A 21036-nucleotide genomic window follows, 5' to 3' on the forward strand; every position below is an offset into this window, starting at 1 on the left:
ATAGCCGTTATATTGGGGTCTAACGACGTGGACCTACATAGGCATTGTTTGTTATAAGCCAATACCATAAAACGGGTATAATGTAGCATCTTCAAAATGCCGAATATCGGGAGGTACCGTTATATGGGGCCTATATGAAAACGTGGACCTACATGACCCATTTACGAACTTAACCTACATACTGGCAAAATAACCATGTATGCAAAATTGTAGCCTTCAATCTCAATTCGTTCGAAAGATAGCGTGATTACAACAGACAGACAGGCGGACATTGCTAAATCGACTTAGAATTTTACGCTGATCAAGAATATATATACGTTGTTGGGCCTGATATGAGTATTACGAGGAGTTACAAACGGAATGACAAAGTTAATATGTACCCTCCATAGAATGGTGGAGGGTATAAAAATATCTGAAACTTGAACAACGCATGAATGATCAATAAACAAACAAAGTCTTATCTGTATTTCATTTCGATATTTGATTCGCTGGTACCATTCAAATGGGACTTACTAACATTCTCCACGTCAATGTGTAATATAGCAGGTTTGCGTTGTTTTTGTTAATTAGACTACTTTGTTAAATAGCTGGCCAACAGTCATATCTTCGCTCGTTCGATTGTTGTTGTTATTTAATATTAATGCCTAACTCTTTTTGTCATTTGTTTCTTGAACCTTGCGGCGAAGAAGTAGATTTGTTGAAACATAGAATACAGCGTTGCTCACTCAAACCCCCATCCAATGGAAAGGTCATCCGAATTGAATTTCTTACAAACCGAATTAAATGCAGGTAACTTCGAATATTGTAGTCTTTAAATTTGCTTCTTCAAGAAATCTGCTCTCTTTTCAGCCAATGCCCAAAATGAACGTCTGATTGAGGAAAATGCACAATTGCGACGGGAACTGCAGCGTTTAGCTGACGAGGAGCGATCAAAATCGACCCTCAATGCGGAGCTGAAAATGAAGACGCTCCAACTGGAAAGCGAACGAGCCCTTTTGGTCGATGAAAATGCTCAGCTGCGACAAGATCTCCAGCGTTTGACCAATGACGATAAATCGAAATCTATCGTGAATGTGGAGACGAGACTGAAGGCATTCCAAATGGAAAATGAACGTGACAATCTGTTCGAACAACTTGAGAAAATAAAACGCAAATACAACCAGCTGCATGCGGCATTTGTGGCCAAAGTCCAACGTTGCAAGGCACTCGAAGATGTCTTCAATCGGCAGAAAACACTAAACGGATTAGTCATTAAGTCGGCAATAGTCCAAAAGGACAAGGGTATTTCATTAGGCTATCTACGGGTGTGCGAGATTCCAATAACCTTCGATATTTTCTAGAACAAAATATTAAATCGGCAAAGAGAGCTTCACCGAAGGAGAATAATGCGACAGTTGCCAATTTGCAGGAGCATGTTGCAAAGCTGCAAAACGAACTGGATGAGGCCCGCGATATAATCGACGAACTAGAATTTGAGTTAGAAAGTGTGAGTATTAAATTGTAGACCCTACCAAGTATATATATACTCTTGATCAGCGTAAAATTCTAAGGCGAGTTAGCCCTGGCCGTCTGTTGTAATCACGCTAAAGTCGAAAAGAATTAAGAAATACAACACATAAAAACAGATCAGTCTTTTGCCAGTAGGCAGGTCCAATTCGAAGATGGGTCTACGATATCGTATAGCCCCCGATATTCGGTATTTAAATAATTATAGCCACACTTTTGTCTAGAATTCGATATGTGAAACAATTGTGTAAATAGGCCTACGAATTTAAAATTACCCCCCAGATATTTGTCAATTTTGGTCCATTTTTCTGTGGAATTTTCTTCCCTTAAGTTCGCGTATTACCTCATGTCTAAGTTCACGTATTACCTCATCTCTATGCATTCGGTCAGATATTTTCATGGACCTGTTTCTAATATTAAACGGTAGTCTTAATAAACAATATTCATCACGCAATAATGGATCTAATTGGATTATATATTTTTATAATTTGACATTTTTCCTAAGAAAAAAATATTTTTCCCCTAATGGTGGAGGGTATCAAAAGTTGGTCCAGCCGAGAACTTAATTCCTTTTTACTTGTCAATAATTGGATTTTTCGTTTGGGACAGAGCACGAAAAAACCAAAAGTGGACATTAATCTCGTCTACTGTTCTTTAATATAAAAAATAGGGAAAGGTCAAAAGTTGGGTGGGCCGACTATATGATACCCTAAATCACTATGCATATTTAGTAGAGCTAATAGATAATACCAACTATGAACCTCATTTGAATGCGTATCATGGCTTTAGAGCAGTTATAATTTGCATTTAGAAGGAATTAATATAGGGTAAGTGTACCAGTAGTCGGCATTTTTAGAATTTTCAATGTTTCAATCTTTCAACATTCTGAGTGAAATCTTTCAATTGCAGAAAAATAAAGTTGTTCAGATTCCAAATTTTGTTTAGTTTTCGAAATAATAAACAACAATTGAATTTGTTTTTATTAAATTGGCAAAATTTGCAATTTTACTAAAATCGTAGTTTTTTGCCAGTAGTCGGCACCATTTTCTAATGCTCGGCATGTCTATTTGCCAGTAGTCGGCATATAGTATTTCAGTAAAAAATGTATTATTTTGTATTTTTTTATTTCTAATAGTATAAAACAATGCTATATTACTAATTCACAGTTCAATTAATTAATTTCGTTTTTAAATAGTGTTTTATTTAATTATCATTCGAAACCAAATATAGGTGGAAAATCAAGAATAGTATGGATTTTCAGTTAAAATAAAAATGAGATTAAATAAAAAAGAAAAAAGTACCTTTCTTATATTTGAAATTTGTGAATTGATCTCTTTCCTTTCTTCAAAAATGCCACCGCTATCTAAAACGTCAAATAGCTGATTTATAAAACCTACTTAACTCAGAAAAGTTGGTCAGAAAGCACAAATAAAAACAACAGCCGACACAAAAATATTTTTTATTTGTGTAGTTTTTGGATAATTTTTTAATAGTTTTCTCATGTTTTGGTAAAATGGGTCAAAAATTATATTTTTCTAGTAATCGGCACCCCCTGCCGACTACTGGCAAATCTCTTTTTTTTTTTGTTACTAATGTCGGCATTAAATAATATAACAGAAAAATGCTTGATTTGTAATTTTTTTAAGTTATAAAATGATCTTCAGACTGTTATTTACTTTAATAAAATATTTCTGATTCCAAAAGTATTAAATTTAATTTACTTAAATCGATTTTTAAGTTGACACCACCACTAATTTTTTCTTTACAAACGAGCACTATCGCACGCATTGGAAGTCACTCACTGACGAAAACCGTTATTCTCTCGTAATAAATGATCGGAGCTCATTTTTTTTTTTTTTTTTTTTTTTTACAGAAAGAGTGCAGAGGACACTGTTGGCGTTTTTTTTTTGCAATTATTTCATTATTTGGTCAATTCTATTCTTAGTTATTTAAGTTTTAATTTCAAAACTGCCGACTACTGGGACATGCCGACCTTAGGCGCACTTACCCTATGGGAGTTATATCTAATTCTGAATTGATTTTCACCAAGTTTGACAAAGGCATATTTATCCCTCATACCAAATAACATTGCTATAGGATTTCGAGAAGGATCTTGTTAAAAAAATATGTATATATCGCAGCCGAAGCTATATCTAAAATCGCACCGATTATCATCAATATCATCGCAATTGACGTACGGACATCCATAATTCGTCTCAGAAAGTTATGCCAACGGTAACTATGGGTCTATCCCGTTTCCTTCTCCATGTTACAAACAAATGCACTCGGAAATAATACCACGACCACAGTGTGGTGTGTGTAGGGTATACAAATTTTTGTTCAAATGATATTATTTTCAATAATTACGGTGAAGAAGATTTGAATGTTTACATCGAAAAATAACCAAAATAGAGGGGGAAATTTCTTATTCCAAACTTTCGGATTAAGATTTCAACTATCTACCATAGGTCTTAGAAGACGTCAAAAGTTTAAATCTTACATAAACGTCAAGAATTCATATGTGTTAAAAATACATTTTAGAGGTAAAACCGTACATTGTGGGAGTTTGTACAAAAATCTCCAATAAAGCATCATTTTGCAAGGATTGGCGTCATCCTTATTTAATCAAATTCTCTGTTTCCACTTTATATCAAAAAATATTTACATCAATTTAAAATCAGTTTAAAATTAAATTCCAGGCGATAGGTGCCAAAAAAAGAAATATTTTACACAAAATTGCACTATAAATCTCAGAATAAACCATATATTTAGGAACATACCTTTTACGAAAAATACACTCAAAAATGTATGTACTACAATTGAAAATTATGACCTTGCTTTTTACTGTTAATTTAACATGTATCCAATCCAAGTCAACATTTTTCTTTAGACTTTAAACGTATTACTCTAGATCGAATTTCATTATGAGTTTCTGGACAAAAGAATTTTTTATATTCAATATGTACCGTGGAAAAATATAATCAATCTTTGTTAATAAAAAAACCTTGTTTATTTCTGAAAATGTTTGCCCTTTTATCCAATTCGGTGCAAAATTTCTTATAATTTCACTGTACGAGGGCGGTTCGGAATCTTCTTAGCCTATCAATGAAAGAGAATAGTCAGTTTTTCAAAATTATTATTATTTTTCAATATAATCTCCTAAAACTCCCAATGCTGGTTTACAACTGTAATTACATCTTTATTTGAGGTAAAACCCTTGCCAGCAAGGATTTTTTTTAGATTTGGGAACAAGTAAAAGTCACGGGGAACTAAATCAGAAGAATAAGGTGGGTGGTCAAGCATCTCGTAATTCGTTGATTTTAGCCTTTGTTAAAACACTCTTGCGAGCTGGTGCGTTGTCTTGATGGAGAATTATTATTTTTTTTTGTTTTGTAAGTCGAGATCCATGATCCATCCAGGTTCCATGTCTCATCAACATTTATGAAACGGCGCCTAAAATCCACTTTATTTCGCTTAAATCGATCCAAACAAGCTTGAGACATGTTCATTGTTATGCGTTTTTGATCGACTGTTATTAAATGCGGCACCCATCTTGCAGAAATCTTTTTCATCTGTAGTTCTTCATGCTAAATTAAATGGACTCAATCATATGAGATGCCCATGATACGAGTATTAGCAATTTCAGGCACTTTTATTCGTCGATCATTTAATACCATATCATGTACTTTGGCTGCAATCCTAGCTTTGTTGTTGTTTTTGGACGTCCACTACGTGGTTCATATTCAATTCTTGTACGACCACGTTTAAATTCAGCAAACCAATACAGGGTTGCCCATATTCGACGGACCTTTGCGCCCATTCCAATCGACAAGGCTTATCCGCAGGCAACATTCTTTGCGTCAATTGAATTTTGTACGGGAACAAATGCAAATCAATGCGTATAATCCGTTGTAAAGTGGACCGAGCCATGCCCAACTGCTGAGAACGGCGTTTTTGGGATGTTCTTGGGGACCTCTCAACACTGGCTCGTACGGCAGCGATATTCTCGGCCGATCGCCTTGGTCGACTTTTATATGGCCTCTTCGGATTAGAAAGAGCCTTACCAGTTGAAAATTTTTCGTATAAACGCTTAATGGTGTTCTTAGAAGGCACACTTCTCACATTTTTTAATGTTTTAAAAGCACGTTGAGTTTTCACAATTGACTTCTTCTGTTGAATGTAAATTTCAACTATTTCAGAGCGCTCGCGTGGCGTGTATTGGTTCATGGTAAAAATCTGCTTGGACTGACGCTTCAAACGCGGTATGTCATTAAGCGATGTGACATCTCTGTCAAAAGTTATGGCGTTGCCAGATGGGTCCGTCGAATATAGGCAACCCTGTATTCATACCCTACACCACATAGTGGTAAGGGTATTATGTCTTTGTGGATTTGTTTGTAACATGGAGAAGGAAGCGAGATAGACCCATAGTTACTTTTGAGGATCTCCATAGAATCACTTTCTGAGTTGATTTATGCATGTCAGTCCGTCTGTCCGTCCGTCTGTCCATGCATTCTTGTGAACAAAATGCAGGTCGCATTTATTATCCGATTGAGATGAAATTTTCCAAACAACATTTGTTTGGCCCAAGGACGAACCTTATTGAAATTGGAGATAATCGGTAAAAATTTAGATATAGCTCCCATATATATCTTCGTCCGATTAACCCTTTATTGTGCACCAAACGTCTAATATTTTCCCAAATGGGATGTAATTTGGCACATGCGACTCAATTGAGTCTAGAAGCTAGCATGCCAAATTTGGTAAAGATCGGCTCAGATATAGCTATAGCTCCCATATATATTGTTCATCCGATTTGTTGTATTTGTTACCCACAGTCGTAATATTCAACGATATTCAGGGAATTATATCAAATAGATCGGTTCAGATTTGAATATAGCTCCCATATATCTCTATTTGATTTCAAATTAATTTTACACCAAATGGGCAATACAAGTCCGAATTTAAAAGATACAAATGCTTCGGCATATTTACTCCTTTGAACTTTAAATAATAATTATAATCATAGCGTGTATTATTAAATTCTCCCAAAAAATCTTTTAATTGTTATGCGGAGCTCTACTAAATTAGCAAAGTTGTGTAGGGTATCATAAAGTCGGCCCCGCCCGACTTTAGGACTTTCTTTACTGGTTTACTGTTGCATATGAAGGAGCACATACACCATATAATTATGAATTTCTTGCCCCGGTAAAGCTTCTTTATGTAAATATTTAATTACAGCACGCATTTCTAATTTTTCCATTGTAAACAAATTGCGGATGTGTCTTTTTTGAACACTTCTTTCTATATGAAGGAGTTGCCAGAGCGAAACAAAATTTAACATGTGTTCATAACAGAGATGGAAGTTTCCAACATACTTAACTTTTTTCTGTTTATACCGCCCTTTTGTGCTAGGCTAAGGAGTATTCGAACTGCCCTCGTACAATGGTAAGTTTGAGTTGTGGAAGATGTCAAGTTGACTTCATAGTACTCTTGTTTTAGATCAAAACCCCCAAAGAAATTCTGCATTCTTAGGGCACATGTTCATACGGCTCTTATATAGTTTTGACAATGTGCAAAGGAACCCCCATAATTTGATGACTTCTATTTCACAATATTTAAGATAGAGCTATGACGTTTGATAGAGATCTTAGGATTGCATCCAGATTCATTGGGTCATATCTGCTTACTTTTCGGAATAGTCTCCTAAGGATAACTCCGATTTCAAGTACTTTTTATGTATTGGTCATGTTTTCCATCTTGCCAAATTTTTCTACGGAATAGTTTCAAATGTGGTATTCAAAAATATCGGAACAGATAACAATCCTTGTAGTAGAAAATTGTCTATATCGGTGTCCTTTTGGCATGGGATGTTTACAACAGTTCTACCCACTTTATGGTTGTTTGAAAACTTTAACTGTATTCTCCAACCGATCTCGCTGGAATTTGCGGTTTAAAGTGGGATACGTTCTAGTTCATATTCAATTATTAAAAATAATTTTCTAATGGTGGAAGGTATTGTATATTCGGTCCGGCCGAACTTAATCGTAGTTCCTCTTCATGATCTGTATAGAAACATATTGTGTCCCTGTATTTCTGTAAACAAAGTGCAGGTCGTATTGATAGCCGGACCTAGATGAAATTAGAAAGATGCATTATCAACAGAATAAAAAGATGCATTATCATGCCTATGACCAGCTAAACATAAGTTAAATCATTACATTGTCTAGAACTTAACTACTATTTTGGTAAGGCAATATGTTAGAAGGTATGTTACAACAAGAAGTTGAGTAGGTATTGACTTGCAATATAGGTATTTTTGCATACGTGTTGAGTCTTTGAGAGTAAAAGAGTAGCATTATTGTCCTAACTGCCGTTAAGTTAATGGGTATTTACTCTGATGCCACGGTCGATTAATACGAGCGGAGAGCGACCATCGGCTGTTATGTTATGGCGACCCATCACCATGGCCGGCGCTTGAGTTCTGGTGGCCAACCGAAGGTGCACTTTTTCAGCTGACCTCTTTGGCAAGTAAACACGATCATTTTGTTTGTTGACAAACATCGGAGAAACCCAAATTCGGCAGTTCACCACTTTCGGCTAAGTGAAGCAACTCTTTAGCTCTTTTCAGTCTATTTTCTTTCTGTTGCGGTGTAAATTCTTGCACTTTTTGGAATTTTAATGGCTTTACCCCGAGCTCATTTTTCAATATTTGCCGAATGGAATATTGCGATATATTCAGTTCAGGAGCCATTTTTCGGCCACTACGGGCTTAGATCAAGTCGCTTCTTTACTTTTTGAACCATTTCTGCTGATGTTGCTGTTTTCTTCCGTCCACTTCCTTGACGTCGGGCTACGCTACCAGTATCATGATAACGAGCGATAGTACGAGACACAAAAGATTTATTCGCATTTAAATGCTAGAGTGCCCTAACGATAGCCACTTGTGGTTTTCCAGCCAAATATAAAGAAATCACACTATCAGGCTTGAATTCCATCACAAATAACTATTTTTCTGGAAAATTCTCGCCAAAATGCATTTGTGCGCATGTAAATAATATAATGAGCTGTAACTGGAATAATATTAACAGCTGTCGGACGAGTTGCTTAGAAATGACAGCAGTATGAAGTTGGTTGCAGTTTTTTCATCTCACCCTGTATAAATAAAAGCTATTTAGTCAATTATAGAGCATGAAATGATTTCCGGTATCATCTTAAACTCAAATAAATAATTCAAATACACTCTACGAAAAGTGAAGTTGTACAAAGAGGTTGCCAAAATGCCGTGTGTGATGTGAAATGTGAATTGTTTGAAAGGACCACATTCTACAAATGTTTTCTGGACATTCATCTATTTTATTTGACAATTTTTTGATAAATTTTAAATTTGTTGTTGTTGCCTTCTAATGACATTACATAAAAAATTAACAAAATGATAGTTATGGAAACACTGACGTATCAAAGCAGCAAAATCTGAAATTAAAAAAAACATGTTTTTATAAAAATACACAAATTAGAACAAAAACATTTGAATCGAGCTTTTATGCAAGCCACACACGATACAACCGTTGGTACAACCTGGAGGGTTGTCAAGTTGTATGCTTCGGCCACAATCGATACAACTTTGTATACAACCTCTTTGTACAACTTCACTTTTCGAAGAGTTCATTTGAGTTAAGATGACACCGGAAATAATTTCGTGCTCTATAATTTACTTAATAGCCTTTATTCATTATTAATTGCTGAAATTCCGTTTTATATATATTTTTATTTTTTATATTTTCATTGATTGGATTTCGTGTTGTTTTGATGTGCGAAACAATGGTGTTGCCTCTTCGAAAATAAACACAAAATGAAATTGTATGCGACATGCCCACTAACGGTTGGTACAACATGCCAAATATCAAAAAAATTTTGATTTTTTGTACAACCGAGACACAACTTCGTACAACCGGGCCACAAACGATACAATCTTGAATACAACCTCTCCAAGTTGTACAACTAGTTGCTTCGTCGCGACCTTAGAATGACAAGGCTCTAAGTGAACTGAGTACAGTTTTATTTCTGGTACAAAATAATTTAACTTTTATACAGACCATTACATTCTCGTTATTTATATGATGCTTGATTGAAAAAAATCGATTTTGATCAGATACTCCGAGTTTTAGCAGTTAAGGTTTAGCAGTTAGAACTTTGGCCTTCTGAAAAATCAATAAATATTCAATTGTCTGGTGCTATGGTATGTTAGAACCATCTCATTCTGAATAAAAAACATTTTCTAATGAAAAATTTATTTAGAAAAACATAAATCAAGCCTTCAAAGCAATAAAAAAAATCAATTACAAAAAATTGCAAATGAATTAGAAAAAATTGCAAATTGCAAATGAACTTAACTTCTTTGTATAATAAAAAAGTTGTTTTTCTTCAATCTATTTATACTTATGTTATATTAAAAGTGGTCTCATAAAAATCTTCTATTTTTTCTGCTGATAATACTGGTGTTGTTGTCACAACTTTTGACCTACTGGTTATAAAAACGGAAGCATTACTGTCTTATATGTCTTAAGAGTTGCGTTTAGCACGTTCCGAAATCCTTATATTTACGGTTACCAAGGCAGATTTTCGATGGGAAAGCTTGTACTGAATTTCAGGTAAACTTTGTGCAAATCTTATGTGGTTACTTTTGAAAATGGCACCTCCTTATAATTAAAAAAAACTTTGAAGCTGTGCTATAGTCCCTGAAATCTGTGGCTAGCATTTGAATAATTTTGTAAGGTTCTTTTCTGTTTACCAGTTTTAATAAACGGATTAATCCAACAGGTGAATATATTTCTGCGCTGCGCATTGCTTTCTCGATACATGAAGTGTCACAGTGTCTATTTCCGGGATACATGCATGTCCCGCTACTGAGAACTTCATTAGAATTTGATCCATGTCTTTATGGTCTTGCATAAACTCCATCAAGCATTTAGACATGTGTGAATTTCGGTTCTGAGGCAGAATCACTCCACAGTCTAAGTTCTGTTAAAATGTTTTCCTCGACCGCACAGTCTAGTATTTTATTCAATGCGCTAGCAATATCATTTGCAGCTCTACCAGATAAGGATTCATTCCATATAGCACAATATACTTGATTAGTTAATGAGAGTTTAGCTGTTAGATTATAAATATTTAGCTTACGTCTATAGAAAACGAACTAATTCCTGTCTGGGACAGTTAATGGGAATTTGCAAATCAAAGCTTAGTATCGGAATAATAGGTGTGTCTGGTTACTTTTCCTGCAGGACTTGTCCAGCAACATTTTTCTGCGAGAGTAAGCCAGTTTTATTCACTTTTGCAAGGAAAATGCGAAAAGGTATTCCTGCAGAAGCTTGCAACTAATCAGCTGTTTTGTCAAAACAAACCAATTTGACCCCTATTAAAAGAATTAAAAGAAAGGAAGCACCACTAATTTTACAAGATTTATAAATAACAAGTAAGCAAAGGCTACAGTCGAGCGGGGCCGACCGTTGAATACCCTACAACACTATAATAAACGATACAGTTTATATATGCGAGATACTCGAAAGAATTCCACAAGATATTGTGACAAATAATAAAAGAAAACCATCAGGTTTCGTTCTCTAATTTCGAATAATAGCAACTTAAACTAATTTGCTCATTTCCAATTTATTGGTAGATGTTGCACGTAAATTGTCTTCCTAGATCTGGAACCAATATTTCCCAAAGACCTCTAATCCCTCAGACGTGGCAAAAGATTAACATTCATTATTGATTTTTGACTGAAACGCAACAAAATCAGAGTTAACGAAATAGTCAGAAGTGCGTCTTTCCTGTATTTGTGAATTCTCCAAAAAGTCACCGGAATGGACATTTTCGTATTTTGTCTACAAAAGTTGGCAAACTATTTCACACATTGAATATTTTTGGGATGGCCATCCGAAACTGCTTGGCTTTTGCAATGTCCGGTAACCCCCATCCAAATGTGTGAAAGGATCGGGCAATAAATTCGATCTGTATATGATATCCTGATATCCTAACTACTTAGTTTTGTTAGCTGTAGAAATATTACCAAATGTTTAATTCAAAATGAAAATATGCCAAAAATATGACAAAATTGAAAAAATACGAGAAAATGTTACAAAATCAATATTTTCATCTTTAGAGAGATATTTTTATGCGATTTTTTTAGACGTTTTTTCTTTCCTGCCAAGAGGCCATTCTGAATTAATGAGAACTGTCGAAATCAGTTCAGCCGTTCTCGACATATAAGAGATCTTTCAAGCATATCCTCTTTGATAGACATATATATCGCACATATTTTGCTATATATCCGATTTGTTGGATCTTAACATCAATGTAAAGATCAGAAGTAACCTTGTCATGGCCTTGTGATTTAGCCGGGATTTAAAATATTCGCGGTTTAATGAAAAATTTTGAATTTTTTCAACACAAAAGATATGGTCTATTTACCCTCAAAATATTATCCGATGACCACCCAAATTGGTGGGCTTCTTCCCTGCCCTAAACTCTAGCTACATGCGAAATTCCGCGTCGATTGGTCTATAATTGCGACCTGTACAGCTACTGCAAAATCCGACATTTTTTCAGTATTTGGTCCATTTCAACCCCTAAACATTTGGCGACCATCTCCAAAAGAAATAGGCTTCTATTCTGACCCTAACCCCACCTTCGTGCAAAATTTCGTTAGGATCGGGCCATAATTGCGACCTGTAGCGTGATTACAAATTAACATGGACAGACGGACAGACGGACGGACGGACATACATAGCTAGATCGACTCAGCTCGGCGAGCTAGGAAGATCCATATATACTTTCCTATGTGGGAAACCAATATTTCGAGGTGTTACATAATTTCTATGCCAATCAAACTTATAATACCCCCAACACATAGTGTTGTAGGGTATAAAAAGGAAATTAGGAATAAAATAAACTTTCGGGAATAAAATAAACTTTGCAGAACTTTCGGGTTAACAGACGACTTCCAGTAACAAATTGTAACAATTGTTACAAATTTTAGGGTAACCAGACATACCTATTGTCATTTTTGTCTTCTTCTCTTTATATCCGCATTGAATCTTTTGGTCTGTTCCAGAACTGCAAGATTGTAAAAGTTTTTACTACGATAACCGATTTTCCCTTTATGATATCGAAGAAAATGGCAAAACTTGCAGGTACTGGAACAGACCATTTATTGGCAATATGTATATCGTATTCACTCATTTGACTTTCATTTATAGCTAAATTGTGTTTTTGCAGTTTGCAATCGCCTCACACAAGTCACACCGGTCACTTTTTGGAACGTGAAAGCCAATATTAAATTCTGTGTTAAAAACCCAACGGTATGTTGATTTTTGCGGATTGTATGTCATTCTCTTTACACCAATCTGTATACAAACTATAAATTTTAGAAACACTTAGCAAACGGCTGCTCCTGCTTGACTTTCCTCTGCCCTCTGGCTTAGCTGAATTAGCGTCCGTCTTCTGATTATGAGCATTGTATATCATTTTTTGACATGAAATGTGTAATGTTTTCAAAAAAAAAAAAAAAAAAAAAAAAAAAAAAAAAACAGTTTACAAACTCTAGTTTTCTAATTTTTGATTGTTAGAAAATATTTTATTGTAAAGTTTCTTCTTGATGGCCCTGCATTATCTTTATTTATTTTTCTGGCACAAATAACTCTCTCTGTTTGCTGAGGAATAAATTGTTTCTTTTCGTTTTGTGCAAGACTATAAAAATTAAGTCTTGTTTTAAATTTTAGTTTAATCGTGATTGTTGATTGAATAGAACCGTAAATTGTGCATATAGTTCGTTATAAAAAATTATAAGCAAATCATGATCATGTGGAAACAATGGTAAGTAACAGTTATAATTAAAGATTGTCCTGACATTAGGGCATGAAATTAAATCAGGCTCAACAGATAAAGATTCTGATAATCCCGGTGCAATTTTTAATTCACTGCTGGCTTCCGTGGAAAATGAATCGATGTCCTCATAAATGTAACACAACGATTACAAGAAACGAAAGATGTGTTATGTTTAAGTATATATATTTATATTTAAGTATATAACACATCTTTCGTTTCTTGTAATCGTTGTGTTACATTTATGAGGACATTTTGAGCAGCCAGGAAACGCTTTTCTTAGGTTTTCATTTTGATTTTTTTTTTTCGCCGTAATATTTCCATTTTCTGCCCCGTTTTCAATCGATTCATTTTCCACGGAAGCCAGCAGTGAATTAAAAATTGCATCGGGATTATCAGAATCTTTATCTGTTGAGCCTGATTTAATTTCATATCCTAATGTCAGGACAATCTTTCATTATAACTGTTACTTACCATTCTTTCCACATCTTATTTGTAGATGTTGGCACCAGTACTCATGATTTGCTCATAATTTTTTATAACGAACTATATGCACAATTTACGGTTCTATTCAATCGACAATCACGATTAAACTAAAATTTAAAACAAGTGGTTCTAACTGTTGTTATAAAAACATGCAGTCGGACAAGAAGAGAACCGAACAAATCCATTATTTGTAATGACAAGGTTCTATAAAACAAATTTGTCTTATTTTAATGAGACAAGGCTCTAAATATAAAACATAGAACCTTGTTCAGTCTATGATAACAGAAATTGGGTACGATAGAACTTTGTTATTTAAAAAAAAAAATGCTTCAAATACACTTAACTAGTTCAGATTGAATTTTATTCGATACTCTAGACGATATTGAATGAAACACTCAATTTTGAAAAATGCTAGTTAGAACCTTGTCTTTCTATGGTCGCGTCGTGTGTGGCTTGCATAAGAATAAGTTTTTGGTTTGATCAACTAAAAAACTACATAAAATTTTAATTGTTCTTTTTTTTTAAATTCCCACTACATATTTCAATTACCGACGGGTCCGAACTTTTAATACCCTCTGTAATGAGGAACAAAAACCTTCGATCTTTCCGAGTTGAAGCTTCTTCATTATGGGATCTATGCAATAGGTATCCTTCTGTCAAATGACAGGCGATTCGCGAAGAAAATATGACTAAAAAAGCCCAATAATACATCACTTAAATTTGACTTGCATTTAGACGAAGGATACATACATGTGTAGAAATTTCGAAAGATTGCGTGATTACAAAACCGAAAGCATTGTGTATAACAGCAACTCCATTGAAGTGGTATGTGTGTAGCTAAAAATGGTAGTGGCGGTGCCGACATATGGAGACTGGATCTATTTCAATTTGTATATATAAACTAGCAAGCGCCCGCTACTTCATCAGCGAAAAGTCCACCTTCAAATTTTAGATTCGTTCCAAGAGTTTGTGTTAGGCCTTTTTAATACTCCAAATACATATTTTTTTAACAAAATTTTCTAATCGTAGCTTCATACATCGTACTAAATTCCATCTCTATTCCCACACCCGGCATTTTGTACTCTCCAAAATTAGAAACATTTAGTACTTTTCGAAAAAAAGTGAGCAATTCCAAAAGTACCCCCGTATCTCAACACCAGATACCAAAAGAGACCTCAATATCGAAATTCGAGATTCCATCTCTATTCATTCACTCAATACCAAATTTAATAACATTTAATATACATTCTCAAAATCACCTCTATCAGGGCTGTCACAGAAACCATGTCGGTTTTGCTTATTGTCGTTTTTGTAAACCAATGTTGGTTTCATTTGGTGTCATGAAACCAAGTTGGTTTTGTCAATTTCGAATGTAAATTAATCCAATGTTCGAAACATCCTTAAAAAATCCACGTTTATGGTCCTTTAAAAAATCTTTAAGAAATCCACGCTTATGGCCCTTTAAATATCCTTTAAGAAATCCACGCTTATGGCCCTTTAAATATCCTTTAAAAAATCCACGCTTATAGTCCTTTAAAAAATCCACGTTTACAGTCCTTTAAAAAATCTTTAAAAAATCCACGTTTATAGTCCTTTAAAAAATCTTTAAAAAATCCACGTTTATAGTCTTTAAAAAAATCTTTAAAAAATCCACGTTTATAGTCCTTTAAGAAATCTTTAAAAAATCCACATTTATAGTCCTTTAAAAAATCCACGTTTATAGTCCTTTGAATATCCTTTAAAAATTATTTAAAAAATCCAAAGCAAATGAAAAGTGACAGCTCTAACAAAACCAATAACATTGGCTTCTATTACAACCAAAACCGATAAAATTCTAATTCGAAAATAAAACCGGCAACATTGATTTTCATGACACCAAATCATTTTTTCTTGTCGTTTTTAAAACCAATAGTGACAAAATTGGTTTCTATGACAGCCCTGTATATCTCAATCCCTCTCAACCATAGACACCAACAGCGGCAATTATTTCAAACTTCAGGATTTCAGCTTTTTAAGTTCCCCCATTGCCAAATTTAGAAGTTCAAAAAACTATACTACGCATTTTCAAATCTACCTCTATATTTGTAGGTGGATCTTACAACAGTAACATCCATTTCAAATTTCAGGTTTTCAGCTCTTTAACGTTACCCAATCCCAAATATAGTACTATTTAGTACTTTTCGTAAAATTATAGTACACATATCTAAATCCACCTCTTTATTACGAACCTACTACCCCAACAGGTGCCCCAATACAAAATTTAATTTTCATGCGTGCACACTAAACCAAACTGTTCTAAATTTAGTACCATTTAGTAGAGTTCCCTCACTTAGTAGAAATTTCCACAACCCCTTATTTCCCAACATTAATTATCACACAAAGCTTCAAGGTTTTATCGTTATTCGTTCAAACAATACCAAAAGGTTTTAGAGCATTTTCTAAATTTCTAAAGTTCGAACTTTCAATAACACTTTGGAGCATCTACTCTGCACTCCATCAGTGACTCACATCCCAAATTTTAGAATTGCAGCTTCCAAGAATGGTTACAAAATGAGGTTCCTCGCTTCATTTCCAGCGCACATTGCCCACTAAAATCTCCGGATACCAATCCGTTGGACTATTGTGTCTGGAGTATTTTGGAAAGCAAGGTTGGCACTAAAAAATACCAAAGTGTACATCACCTCAGGCAAGCGCCTCGCCGGAAATGGGCCAAAATCCCTCAGAACAACATTCGGGCAGCGTGTGGCGGTTTCATTGGCTGTTTGAAGGTCATAATTCGTGCCAAAGATGGCCAATACATAAAAAATTATGGCGTTTGACTTTGTTGCAGTTTTTTTTTGTATCTTTATCTCACCCTGTAAATACAAATTGTTCCAAATTTAGTACATTGTAGTTCATATAAGTACAAATTTCAAAACTACTTACTTGTCCCAATTCTATACTAATCTTATTTCCAATGTTCAGGATATCAGCTCCATTGGTTCGCCCAAATCCAAATTTACTACATATAAGTAAAAATTTTCATAACTGCCCATGCCATACAGACCAAATAAATTTCAGGATTCCAACTCACAAAATTTAAGTTGTACCAAATTTCGTATTACTTCGTACACATAAGTATGAATTTCCCAAACTATCTACATACCTGAGTCCTACAATGCAATGGTAATCTTATTTCCAAGTTTCAGGATTCCAATTCTATTGGTTCTGTCAAAAATTTCAATTGTACCACATTTAGTACACATACGTACAAATTTCCAAACCTATTAACATCTTTTTTTACCTTTTCGTAAACTTATAGTGCGAATTTCCAAAATCCCTTTGGTACATTAACATACACTCCATCGGTGAACCTCATTCCAAATTTAAGAATTCTAGCTCTTCTGTTTTCTCAAATACAAAGTCTACTATATTTAGTACCTTTTAATACTTTTCGTACCGTTCTAGTAAGAATTTCGGCCCCAGCCTTATGTGAACTCTTCGGACCAAGAGTGACCCTCAACCACAATTTCAAGATTCTTGCCCCAGCCATTGCGTCTGGGCGTTCATCAGTCATAATTGAAATGATACAATTCTAATTTTATTTCGGTAGAACGAATTTATTGGTTGGCAAAAAAATGGCTAACTTTCAGGTTAAAAAGAAGGTTCCTAACAACATATTTTAATGTTCAAATTTTCTCGTCGATTTTACAGATATATATTTATTTCAAGCCTCCTCATAATCTGCACCTTCATTCTTTCAGATTGATATACTCGAAATGGAAAATCAACGTCTAAAGGACGAATTGGCTGCCTACAAGAAAGCCAAGCTTAAACTAAGGACGACAGCAAACCTTTATCCCGACGAACGAGACAATTCGGAGGAATTTGATGCTCCGCCAAGCTACAGTGAATTAGACGATACCGAACGATGTCCAGCCAGATCGTCAATAGCTTCATCGCCGGCCGAATCTATTGCGGGCGACATGGATCCCGAAACAATGGAGAGAGCGGCCCTTACGGATAGTGTACGCCACTTTTAATCCAGAATCTTTCAATAATTTAATCAACATTTTTCCTTTCAGCTGATACAAATGGCCCAAGCCGAAAGCAATTGTCTACGTCGCGAGCTGTTGCGATCACGTTTACGGAGGACGGTTCAGGCACCCAGACCCACCAGCAGCGATGCCTAGTCGACACTGGACAAATCTGGTTGGTGTTTTCACTTTCAAGATGTCATACCAACACCATTGCGGACCATCACCGTCATCATCTCCAACTTGAACTCAATCAAGTTCGATAGTATCGCACCATTATTGCTTTACATATTTATAGCCGCAGTGCCAATCGATAGTAAGTCGTTTATAATGTTGCAATTAAGCCAAAGAAACCGCAATCGCTCATTTTAATAAAAAAGTGGAATTGGAGCTCTGTTTTGATGTTTGTATTAGTGGTGGTTGTATTATTTCATATCTATTGCGGTGTGTCAGCATTAAAATGCTCCACATTAAGCGAAGCTTAAATCAGCACTACTTCGTACAGAGTGGCCTAATTTATGTTAAATGAAGCCTGTTTGTTCAGTAGCTGAAACGAGGCCAAACATTTAGACCTACCCGTCAAAAGTAAAAAAAAAAAATAAAATACTGAATAGCAACACACAGGCCCACATATTCAATTAGGTGGTGTGTGCTGCAATCCAGTCAAATCTGCCTATCAGACTAAACTTATTTTTGGAATAGGTCGAAATTCAAGTCGTCGTTGATGTTGTGGTGAATATGCAAAATATTAATAAATAATTTCCCGTGTCAAGTAGTAAAATTGTAAACAATAAAAAAAACAAATGGAGATCAATACCCCGACAATACAGCTTTAGGTTTGCTGTCGGGGTGCGGTATTGATGGCAGTAAGTTTTGTATTGTCATTCCAATTCAATGTGTCAATAGTCTGCGGAATTCCTAGGGGTTGGGCTTATGTGTTACTTCGGTATCCACTAAATATCTGGTTTTCGATTTAATGTTTCGAACAAACAGTCGACATACTTCTTGGGTACACTCTCCGTCACCAAAGACTGCGCACCATTTAGCTTTCTGAAGTTGGAGACATAAAATTGCATGGGGCAACATATTTTCTGGCTTTTCGCCAAATTTGAAATGATACCAATAATTTTTCAAGGCTGTCTTCACTTACGGACAATATTGGTTTCATTTGCCTAGGGCGTCTTTGCGTCCACAGCTGCTTCAAAATGTCGTTATAAACCTTACCAATTTTGAAGGCCTTTTGTCCCCGATCTCGTCCTTGTTCGTCAATATTTTTTTCAGACGCTTATGTCTGATGCCTCCTTCAAAATATTGCTTTCAATTGACGCGACAATTGTGCGGCATTTTGTTGAATCCTGTGTAACGCCAGCCATAATGAATTCGATTTGCTTTCACAGCGCAGAACTTCAATTGGTGCTGTTGCATTCGTAGCGCCCGTTGCCATGAATAGTTCTTGTGTCGAATGTAACCAATTTGAACAGCTATCGGTATTCTTTGTCTGGAGTCAGCAGTTGTTTGAGTTCATGGGTTAAATAAAATCCCAACAATTAAGTTTTTAAAAAAGTTTGTGGTTTATTTTTCGGAAGAAAATTTAGAAATGAATGAATTATTTTTATTGTAGGTAACCCTTTCACGCGAGCTGGTATCAATTTGATATGTCAAAAAAATTGTTGTAATTTGAATTCACCACACCTATGCCCATAAAAAAATGTTTGAACGATTTGCACTATGAGACCACTGATTCTGCTGAAAATGCGACTGTGAAACATTAGAAATATTCTTTAAGTAGTTACACCAATGTGAACATGATTGACATTATTCTAAGGCGCAAGAAACGAACTCTCAGATGTACTTAAAACCCTTAACATTATGCTTCTTGAATCACTTATATAATAAACTGAAATGCAATGGGAATACAATTTTATTTGGGCTCTAGTTGTGTGTAAATGCCAATACAGTTAGAAACAATCACAATTGGAAATTTTTAAACCGAATATTTGCTCAATATAGATGCCCTAATGGAATTGTTAACCGTTTCAATATTTGTTAAATCTAACAAGCTTCTATGTTAACATCACATTTTAAGAAATATCCTGTTTCTAGAGATACAAACATCCTCGAATCCTCAAAAGAATTTACTTTAATGTTTAGGTAATAGACTCAGAACCGTCAGTGATATACTTTCGCTTTGGGGAGCTCGCCGAAATTGTGACTGCACCAAAAATACCTTATTCGGAAAGTAGCTAGCCCAAATTGGATCTGAATTTGCACAGGAGACCAGATTTTTGTCACAGTCTAAATCAAAGTTCACAACATTAATACGATTGATAACTAGTCAACAACAGAGGCATAGACAATTATTTTGCAATGATCTCAAAATATCAAAAACGTTAATACCTGGGGAAGTTTAAATCCAATTTAAATCCCTCATTTATATCCGATTTAGAGATTGATTTTGGATAAACATTATGCGCACTGCGAGTCCATCGAGTTCACGAAATCTTCTGTAGCAATTAGGGAGCCAGGGAAAAATTAAAATTCACAACAACGCACACGTTCTATGCAAATTTAAAATGTTTAAAATTTTAATAAAAAACACAATTTACCATGTTTCAAAAATCCAATGTTCTGATTGATGCAGACCAATTTGCCCCAAATTCTATACTTCAAATAAATACTTTGTTGTGATTTTCGCCAATGTTGCTACCTGGTATTTCTACCATGATTGTAAGTAAATGGACAAATGGTAAATCAGGGCTAACTTGATGAGATCAAAGCCAACTTGATGAAATAAAAATTAAATGTTTAAAGTAAATAATAAAACATAGGCTTTGGTTGTGAAAACAGGACAAAACTTTAAGATTATTCTGTTAGTTGTTTTGTATCGTATTTAGTTGTTCACATATTTCAAACCTTTTCGACGGTCATCATCGGGCAATCCACTCTATATAAAAACAAGTAAAAACAAGAAGAAAGTCTTAAAGTCGGGCGGAGGCGACTTTATGATACCCTACACTACTTTGCTAATTTAGTAGAGCTTCGCATAACAATTAAACGTTTTAATGGGAGAATTCAATCATACACGCCATGATTATACTTATAATTTAAAGTTCAAAGGACAAAATATGCCGAAGCATTTGTA

General features: G+C 34.9%; 1 protein-coding gene and 1 long non-coding RNA gene across 3 annotated transcripts; one reads left to right on the forward strand and one right to left on the reverse strand.

Moving 5' to 3' along the window:
- The first annotated feature begins 545 nt into the window (after window positions 1–545).
- Window positions 546–18284, forward strand: LOC101893081 (flagellar attachment zone protein 1). Its single transcript, XM_059128275.1, has 5 exons — window positions 546–789; window positions 850–1281; window positions 1341–1486; window positions 17622–17885; window positions 17943–18284. Exons 1-5 carry the CDS (start codon window positions 741–743, stop codon window positions 18048–18050), a joined length of 999 nt encoding a protein of 332 aa, XP_058984258.1. The 5' UTR covers window positions 546–740; the 3' UTR covers window positions 18051–18284.
- A 1513-nt stretch (window positions 18285–19797) lies between these two features.
- Window positions 19798–20494, reverse strand: LOC131805068 (uncharacterized). 2 transcript variants are annotated; one of them, XR_009343498.1, is made up of 2 exons: window positions 20292–20494; window positions 19798–20189 (listed from the first exon to the last, which is right to left on the reverse strand). It is a non-coding gene; the product is annotated as an uncharacterized LOC131805068 (long non-coding RNA). The 2 variants fall into 2 exon arrangements; XR_009343497.1 differs by having other exon boundaries at window positions 19798–20225.
- Window positions 20495–21036: the final 542 nt, after the last annotated feature.

The sequence above is a fragment of the Musca domestica genome, unplaced genomic scaffold (assembly GCF_030504385.1).
Source record: "Musca domestica strain aabys unplaced genomic scaffold, Musca_domestica.polishedcontigs.V.1.1 5, whole genome shotgun sequence".
In the NCBI taxonomy this organism is placed as follows: domain Eukaryota; kingdom Metazoa; phylum Arthropoda; class Insecta; order Diptera; family Muscidae; genus Musca; species Musca domestica.